Genomic DNA, 9,866 nt, shown 5'->3' on the forward strand with positions numbered 1-9,866 from the left:
CTGACTCTGCTGTGTACTACTGTGCTCTGCAGCCCACAGTGACAGGAAACAGCAAAACTCTGTACAAAAACCTTTGGAGCAAAGACAACAGAATACTCCACAACATCCACTAGAGGGAGCCACACACTGTTACACCTCTGATTCTTGTGTCATTGGACTGATGACAAATCTTCATCTTTCTCTCCAACAGAAATCAACCTGTCACTGATCAATAACAACATGATAAATGATTGATCACTGATCCCACAGAGGTGGTTGTAGGTAAAGTACAGACATCCAGGACTTTTTCCATCAACTTCTTTACTCCAAAAGGAAAAAGTGCAGAGTTAACTGAACCTTGTGCTACATTAATGTAAATGAATGCTATCAGCACACAGGAACACAAACTTTATTTCAGTGTAAATCTGAATTATATTAAAATCACTTCATTAGACTGAATCAGTGAAGTCGAACACGAGCAGAGAAAAAGAGGGAAAATGAAGACATTTCTGTTTTCTGTTGGCTCCATTAGAGAGTGACTGTGCCTCTAACAGGAACATGAGCAGAGAACAGGTTAAAGTGGATTCAGCAGGTGGGAACCCTAAAATCAGCTGTAGTGGCTCAGTGTGGGGAAAAGAATCAAACTCACAATCATTTCTGCTGAGAGCTCCAGTAGATTTGATTCAAGTACAGGCTGTGATCAGCTGATCTGAGCTTCACTGCTCTTTGTAATGTGAATTCAACCAGATGTGAGCAGGTGTTTGCGAGGATTCTGTCCGTGTGCTCCAGCTTCCTCCCACAGTCCAAAGACGTGCGCTTAGTGGGGTTAGGTTAGCTGGTGATTCTAAATTGCCCATAAGTGTGAATGGTTGTGTGTCTCTCTGTGTTACCCTGCCATAGACCAGTGACCTGTCCAGGCTGTGCCCCGCCTCTCGTCCTACAGTAGCTGGGATGGCTCCGCCCCCCTAAATCGGATCAGTGGAAGAGAATGGATGGATGGACGTAAGCAGATGTTTCTGGGCTGATTTGCATCCTCTACACTGACAGTACACTGATTCTGGTGTCTTTATTCTGCACTACACAGTTGGTGTGAAGGTGGAAATCAGTGAATGGATCTCAGCATCATCGGCTACAATTCATCTGAACTTCACATCGTTTACACACTTAAAGGGAGTCACATGCTAGCTTTACATTTTCAGTTCATCAGATAACTCTAACATACTCTGGTGATTAATCCATGAATGGGGCTGCCTTACATGTGTTACTGTTTAGCCTCAACCTTCCCTAAAGCTGCTTTGTGGAACAGACAGAGTGGAGTCAGGTTGGGGAGCATCCTCCAGCTCATGGAAGCTGGACGAAAAGACCAAACTGTTGATGAAATGACTTCACCTGCGTTTGTTAACACTGCTAGTTCATCAGTTTTCCCCTTTGACTCTCTGGAGACACTGCTGACCTTTGACCTTTTGTACTTATTATTATTCTTTTGATTCCTATCATAACTATTATTATGTGCTGACCTGTTGTAGGATTCAGGCCATCGCTCTCCACACCTCTGGTTCTCCAGTGTATGTAGTTACAGATCTCATCACTCTCGTACTCCTCCCTTGCTGCTGACCTCACCTTCCAGACATTGTTGGAATGAGTAGGACAGATGTGGAGTCCGGCTCGAGGTACCAAGCTGTTGGAACAACTCTTCAACAAATGGAGAAACACAAGAGATGTGACTTTAAAGCTTTTAGTGACTTCAAGTGAGCCACCATAACTTTGTGCGAGCGCTCTCTGGGGACGGCTCAGCGAGCTTCTTTTCTACAGACAAAGAGGATTTGTGTAGCATGTTGCATATCACCCTGGGACAGATGTGTAGGAGGACTTTCTCAGGAGTTGTATCTCCTGGGAACTTGCTGTGCTTTCGGTTACATGTGATAAGAGCCACGACATACAATTCTGACTTCTCACAATATTTCATGTGTTAAACAAAGATTTTGTATCATATCTAGTAAGTTTTTCTAACACCTGCTTTAACAGTCACTGTGTTCTGGTCACATCTTCCTCATAAACGAACACAAGTGGAGGAAACTCTCTCATCTACCACATACTCTCTCATGGCACCTTCAGCTATCACAGCCATGTCCAAAACATAATAGGATACGTTCAGTGCTCCCAGTGTTAATAACAGTGTAGGAACAGATTTATCTCTAAATCTCAGTGAATTATTATTTTTATTAGTTGTTCAAATACTCTCCTCCCAAAACGTTTCAGTCTGAAAGAAACACACATGCAACAAGGACAGCTGTAAAAACAACCAGCAGATGTTTCGCTGTTCATAAAGACTCTAAACAGGTTTCTCTCTGGCTCCACCCACTGATGCTGAACTCAGCCAATGAGATGGTCTCTCTAGAGAATAGTTCATGTGTGTAAGGCAAAAGAGAAGATAAGGCTTCAATGGCGGCACCATCTTGATATTCAATAATCAGGTTTTTATAAAACTCTGATTCAGCATCAGTTACTGAAACAAGCCTAAAAGAACCAAATTTCTTCAGAAAGTCTATAATCTCCTCATCTTCTGGCGATTCAAGCAACCCACTTACAATCACTGCATTAGGGACTTTGATACCTGAGTTAGCTATGAACTCCATCTTTGGCAATGACAAACAACTTTTAAACAACTTTTTTTTTTTTTTTTTTTTTTTTTTTTTTTTTTTTCTTTTTTTTTAGAATCCTGTCCTTGTATGTTTCACTGCTGACACTTAACTAGGCTCCTGGCTGGCTCGCCACTTTTGTAACAGGTATTACAATTAAACAACATGAGATATGCATTAAATTATTGTCTCGACGACTTTGGACCAGTATCAGAAAGTTCTAGGTAAGACTATGGAGCCTTGAAAGGATCAGCAGAGAAGGAACCACACAATGATAGATAAGATGTGATTTGAATAGAAACTGTATTGAAAGTTGTAAAGTTTACAAACCCTGCCTGTCTAAAGCCGGCTTCCTACAGTGCACAAACGCACATTAAAGGGCCCAAAAATAAAATCAAAACAACATCCTCTTTAAGGAAATTCTCCAAAGAGTTTCAATTAAAGAGCTTCCGCTCCCGTTGCTCAGTCCACTTCTCTTTAGAAAGAGAAATTAGAGTTCCTTGTGTGTGTGTGTGTTTCTGTCCATTGGTTCGAACACTACCCGGGTAGATTTTTAAAGTGTTAGTCTTATCTGTATCAAGGAAGGTAGTAATAGTCCTGAGGTTCGCTGAAGATGGATCCCACGGCTGGCCACACCGCACTCGGGTCCGTCGACAGTCACTCTCTTGGGATTGGCTCGCCACTGAACCCACAGAGATCTCAAATAGTGATGGGACGTTCTGTATCGAGGCTTCGGAGCGTGTGTCGAGTAATGGAGGGGCGTTTCCGCGAAGCGCGTATCGAGGCTTGCTTCATTTATGGGAGGAGCTGAAAATGATGACGTCCGAAGCCTCGCTGCCCGGCTGTACCACGTGACTGGTTCATGAAGTGGTTCGAACTTTGCCGCGAGATATGACAGCGATATAAACCCCTCAGACTTCATTCAAAAATGTGGGTGTTTGATGGAGAGTTGCGGTTAGTGAGAGTTTGGAGACCGTTTGGAGGTTTATGAGAGTGAGGAGAGAAAGTCAGGAGAGAATGGAGCCAGCTAAGAAGAGGAGGATGTCCTCCCCTGTGTGGGAACATTTTGATCTTATTCCTCCCAACAAGGTATGTAAATTTCTACAGAAGATGTATTTTCATAATACTGATGGTGCAATACAATTTATGTTAAGCTGTCTTGACTTTTGTACAAGGTGAAGTGTTTGCTATGTGCCAGGGAGCTGGGATATAACAACAACACCTCATCCATGCTTAGGCACTACAGAGCTTTGCATGAGAATAAGGGGAACACCGATTGTGGAGCAAGACCAGGTGAGCCATCAAATGCAATGATAATATAGCATGCAGTAATGTTACTAAATGATATAACAATATTATACAACTGTTATAAGTTACGTGTGTGATATTTATATTTGTGCTTTATCTTTATTGTCTTTCCTCAGGAGAACAATCTCAAATAGATGAAGACCTGGTCAGCATGGTGATTGAGGACTCCCAGCCATTTAGCATTGTGGAGGACAAAGGATTCAAAAGATTTGTTAAATCATTAAATCCTAGCTATGTTCTCCCCACTAAAAAGGTCATAAAAGCAGTGAAAATTTAGTTTTTACAGAATAAAATGTGAACAGGCAGGACTGAGGCTCAAAGCCTCAGTGTGTAGCTGTCCATACCTCAACGTTACAAAAGCACAACTACTGTCCACACCCCAACCACACCTCACCTCACAGTAAATGATCATTTCCATTTCAAGCATTTCCAAATAATCATTTCCCATACTGCCACTATAAATATACACAGTATACTGCCATCACTACAATATACATGTTTTACACACTCCTTTTGTTGTTGACATTTACAGGCTGTGTGCAAAATGCCACACTCTTCAAATTCATGCCAGCTATTATTTTTACGTCCAGTAGGTGTCCTGCTAGAGCAAATGAAGCTTCATGAAGCTTCGCGTTGGGGTGAACCAATTGGATGAAAAGCTTCAGTGCTTCATGGGGCTTCATCTGCCCATCACTACAAATGATCCAGTCCTGGTCAAAAAACCAATCGGAGCTCGTGGTGAGATAGCTCGTCCAGCTGACGCAGCTTCGGCCGTATTTCACAGATCTCAGATCCAGGATCTTTCAGCTAATTTGGCGGTTGCCTCGTGAGTAACGGCTTCCACAACAGGAAATGTTGACTAACAGAAAGTCATCTCAAGGCATACTCGCCTCCTAGCGGCGGGGAGGGAAAATTACACCTCCAACCTTATGCAGCAGCACAACCCACAAATCTGATGTGGACATACAGTTTCTCCTCTGTGTTCTGATTGGACATTTAAAGCAGCGCCATCATTGATGGTATCAGATCCATTTCACACGTTGTTGAAGTTCAGTCTGAAGTCACTTTAAGTCTCAAAGCTTCACTTTAACCTGCAAAGACCAACAATGTCTCATTTCCTACTGATTCTTCTCCCCACACTGCACCACTACACCGGATATCAGGACTCCACACTCTCCAAACTCCCAGTGTTAAAATTCAGTCATGAAACATTTTGGCAGATACAAGAAGATTCTTCTACTGTTTTCTCTTCTTCAGTTTTTAAAGATGAACATCATGATCCACACTGACACACATTCATATTCTTTGGTTCCCTGGATTAAAACGGAGCCTCTGCTCTTTATTTATCCTGTGCTTGTTTCTCGACTCACAGTTCAGTCTGTTAAACCTGCTTCCTGCAATAGGAGCAAATATCCACTGAAAGCAGCAGAAAGACGTGCTGAGTGTGAAGCTGTCAGCAGGGGGAATAACACAGGGCTGTGAATGAGTCCTGTCACTGTGATCAGGCTCCTCCTTCTAATCCACCAACTTAGTGTTGATGAAGACTAAACAGAGAGATCACAGCTTCTTTATACTTGCTGTAGCTCACAGTTACTCTACACTGCAGATATGACGCCTCTGTTCATCTCAGTGCTGCTGGCTGCTATGTGCCTCGGTATGAACACAACTCTGTTTCTTTGATATCAACATTGACGTGATTCTTTAACAGCACACTGATACTGTTTGTTGGTGTTTTACAGAATGCAGAGCACAAAAAGACAACGTGCTGCAAGCAAAAGGAGAAGAGACTGCTGCTGCAGGAGGCACAGTGACACTTCACTGTCTCTATAACGGCAGTGCAACAACTAATTATCTCTTCTGGTACAAACAGGATGGAAACAACAGCCCCGAATTCATCCTGATGCGCTATAGTGGGGATCAAGGAAACACAGCAGACGAGTTCAAGGAGAGATTTTCATCCACACTGGATTCCAGCATCAGATCAGTTCCTCTGAAGATCCAGAAGCTTCAGCTGTCTGACTCTGCTGTGTACTACTGTGCTCTGCGGCCCACAGTGACAGGAAACAGCAAAACTCTGTACAAAAACCTTTGGAGCAAAGACAACAGAATACTCCACAACATCCACTAGAGGGAGCCACACACTGTTAAACTGTCACCTGTAGGTCTGAATTCTCTGTTCTTATGATTAAACAAAGTCTTATCTATAACTCCTTATGTTACATCTTATTACTGTGCTGTTGTTTGATGTTTCCTGTGTTTCTTACATTATGTATAATATGAAGAATTGTTTTATGAAAGTTTGATATTATAGATATTATTTTGCTGTGTCTCTGGACCCTCTGAAAAACACTTTTACACTACAAAGGTGTCGACGCCTCTCATGTAATTGCTGTGTTTTCTGGGACTGTGCTGATGTGTCTTCCATGATTAAACACAGCTGCAGTCATCAGAGCCGTGCACTACTTTGTGTTAGAGAACTTCAGGGTTGTCCCGGGTTTCTGTGCTACGAAGGTGGTTCACTTCTCACCAGGACAAATCACCAAAGAAACTTATGCTGTGAACTAACCTGCCACACAAAAGGTTCAGTTCCACATTAGAGATCAACAGGTGTGACATCACCACCCACCGACCAATCAATTCTCCAGGAAACAGGTCATCATTCCTGGCAGATCCTTCGGACCTCCGTGCAACAGTAGGAAGGTCAAAAGTTTTTTCTTTAATATAGAGTAATGTCCTTCAGTTTCCCTGGTGAGCATCAGTAAGAAGTAATAAATAATCCAGATTTTTATTTAGTGATTTTTTCCTTTGGTAAGAAACAAACTTACAATAAATGTGTTGCTTTATTGGCATTAATGTCTGATGCTAGAACAGGAAACCTGCTCTGTACTTGCTGCCTTCATATCAAATCTGCAGTAAAGTTTTATTCTATTTTTATATTGAATCTTTCCTCTGAAACTGCAGCTGGTCTGCATGTGAGAGAATCAAAGCTCAGCAGCTGGTTATGCTCTGAGTTCTGAGCTTTTCCACTGATTCTTTTATTGAAAGCATCAAACAGATTCTCTGCTGGGGGAATCTGTTCTATGAGTGCGAGCTGTAAATGACAACATCTTGTTATACTTCAGTCTAATCTGCTGTTGCTGAGTCTGTTTCCCTCTCCTGGAAACACACATGAAGATCACCTGTTCTATTGATCACATTCATTTCACTTTGATTTGAGATAAACTGAAGAGATTTCCAGACTGTTCTGTCAGTCAGCTTTAATCTTTAAATGGATCCAGTTTGCAGTTGCACAGCTGTAATGTGCAGCTGTGACCTTAGAAACAGAGCAGTGAGAGCGCACTCACAGATGAAATTATTAACTAGGATTCAAATGTTTACTGTGTGTTAAATCAGCAGATTCACTGAAACGTTTCCTGCAGGATTCATTTCTTGCCTTTTTAACATCAGTCTTGCAGTTGCTGGTGTAGTTTTATGTTCTTTATAGGTGTTTGATCACCATTCAATAACATCTCTGGATTAGGTGACACTCATAGGGATCATTTTCAATGTAAGAGTCATGTGATCCATGAACCGCCCCTTCCAGATTGGTCAGATGCTGCCATCATCATGCAGGGTAAACCCTGGTTTAACTTCATGAGTTTATAACAAGCTTCATGTGATGATTTATCCTGATCAGCAGTGTTAAAGTAAGATAATGGAAAGATGTCCAGGGTGTGCTGAATGAGGTTTGGAGTACAGCGCCCTCTTCAGCTCGCTTTGCATTGATGAGCATGAGCAGAGGGAGACCTTGGGGCTGAAGCTTTCTGCTGATTGCTGTTTTTTGTTGCAGTTTTTCTTGGTTTTATGCAGTTTGTGTGTTTGTTGATAATGTTTTCATGCACTGACGTGTGTCATTAGCTGTGCAGTGACTGAATAAAGCAGAACTAACAGTCACAGAAGTGCATCTGATTTCTTTGTGTGCTTCATCAGTTTCTCTCATGCTTAGTGTGCCGCAGCTATTTTTGGTCACTAGTTAGCAGCATCAAAGGTTTTTTCCACTTATAAGTTTTTAAGCACATTTAGTAAAAGCCTGCTGCTGTTTGGACACATAAGACTAGGATGTAAGAAGTCAGGGACTGTGTGAGGAAGCTTTATCATGTGCTTTCCTTTACAGTTCATGCTGTAGGCTAACTAAGGGGCTATTTTTAAAGGCTTTGATTTCATGCAGTTCTCAAAATTGTGGGGAGAAATATTTTTTAAACACATCTGCATTTGCAGACAATGACCTGAAGATGGAAAAGTTAGAAATGACAGTTTGTCTGTTTTGCTTTTAAGAGACAAAATCTGTTCAGGTAGTTAATCCCACATAAGAAATGCCAAAACGTGTGAACCACTGAGAGTCGTCCAGCATTGTTATCAAAGCTGAGAACTTTCACCTGCTGCTCAAACATGTTTCAGTCTGAGTGTGTGTGCAGGATGCAGCCGGAGCTCTGCAGGCTCCTCCCTCAGTCTGACCTTCTTGATGATGATGATGATGATGATGATGATGACTGCAGCATCACTGTCAAAGCTTCATCAGCCTGAATGGAAACAGAGCTCAGCAAGAGGAGGAGCTACAGCAGTGAACATGAAAGGCTTCATGTAGGAGCTGAAGAGCTGCTGTGTTCTCTCTATTGTTCATTCAGTCCAAGAGGAAATCATGTTGCTGCTTTTCATTTGGATGATGATAGTCTCCTTTCAGACTGGTGAGTCATCAAAAGATGGAGTGAGATGTAAAAGGAGATGATGGACATGAAAATATCTGGATGTTGTTTGAATTGATTCACTTTTTATAAACTAAGTTTAAAGATGCAGAAACATGATGGTGAAATATGTCTTTGTTGTTTTCAGGATCCTCTGAGGATTTACTGACACCATCTAAAGATGTAGTGATGAGTTTGGAAGGAGGCACTGTGACTCTCTCCTGCAACTATTCAGGCTCTGACACTTACTTCTTCTGGTACAAACAGAAACCTAATTCACATCCAGAGTTTCTCATCGCCTACTATTCAGAGAAAACAGAAAGGATGAAGTTTATACATGACAAAGAAAAACAAGAGTTTCATCTGGAGATCTCCTCTGCTGCAGTGTCTGACTCTGCTGTGTACTACTGTGCTCTGCAGCCCACAGTGACAGGAAACAGCAAAACTCTGTACAAAAACCTTTGGAGCAAAGACAACAGAATACTCCACAACATCCACTAGAGGGAGCCACACACTGTTAAACCTCTGATTCTTGTGTCATTGGACTGATGACAAAGACAACAGAGAAATGAAGCAGTAAAGATCAGAGACAGAGACAGAGCTGCTGTGGAAGCACAAAACTGTTTGATTGGCTGAGCTATTAAACTGGCCCCGCCCACTGAAGTTGAGCTCATCCAATGACATTATTTGTTGGTCATTGTGCTGCAGTGGAAGAACATTGTTCATGTGCTGTCTGTCTGGCTTTAATAACTCCAAAGACATGTTGCTGCACCTCTTTTTGCTTCTATCTCACATTATAGGTGAGTTTAAGAACAGGGATTAAAGTTTAGTTGAAGCTGCTGCATTAAGCAGATATACAGACTGCATTTCACTACTTTTCTTCTTTCTTTTTCCAGGACTAACAGCTGGAGACTCAATCACTCCTCAACAACCTGAAGTCACTGAAACAGAAGGAGAATCTGTCACACTCACATGTAGCTATGAGACGAGTACAGTGATATTTACCTTCACTGGTACAGACATGATTCTGACCTTCAGGCTCCTCAGTTTATACTCTGGAAAGGAGCAAAGATACAACAGTGGTGTCAATATATTCCAAATACGATATGGATCAGAAACATCTACCTACATCAACTAATCTGACCATAGCAGCCCTAACCCTGGCAGACACAGCTCTCTACTACTGTGCTCTAGAAACACAGTGATACAAAGTGTAGAA

General features: G+C 41.9%; 1 long non-coding RNA gene and 1 gene segment (V, D, J or C); both read left to right on the forward strand.

The window, feature by feature from the left end:
* The first annotated feature begins 4,902 nt into the window (after positions 1-4,902).
* LOC121813499 lies at positions 4,903-6,069 on the forward strand. The segment is given in 2 exon segments: positions 4,903-5,580; positions 5,666-6,069. Coding segments are annotated over 2 exon segments (435 nt in total).
* A 3,000-nt stretch (positions 6,070-9,069) lies between these two features.
* On the forward strand, positions 9,070-9,589 carry LOC121813500. Its single transcript, XR_006053736.1, has 2 exons — positions 9,070-9,447; positions 9,544-9,589. It is a non-coding gene; the product is annotated as an uncharacterized LOC121813500 (long non-coding RNA).
* Positions 9,590-9,866: the final 277 nt, after the last annotated feature.

Source organism: Haplochromis burtoni, unplaced genomic scaffold (genome assembly GCF_018398535.1).
Source record: "Haplochromis burtoni strain Fernald_Lab_line unplaced genomic scaffold, NCSU_Asbu1 Contig_1795, whole genome shotgun sequence".
NCBI classification, from domain to species: domain Eukaryota; kingdom Metazoa; phylum Chordata; class Actinopteri; order Cichliformes; family Cichlidae; genus Haplochromis; species Haplochromis burtoni.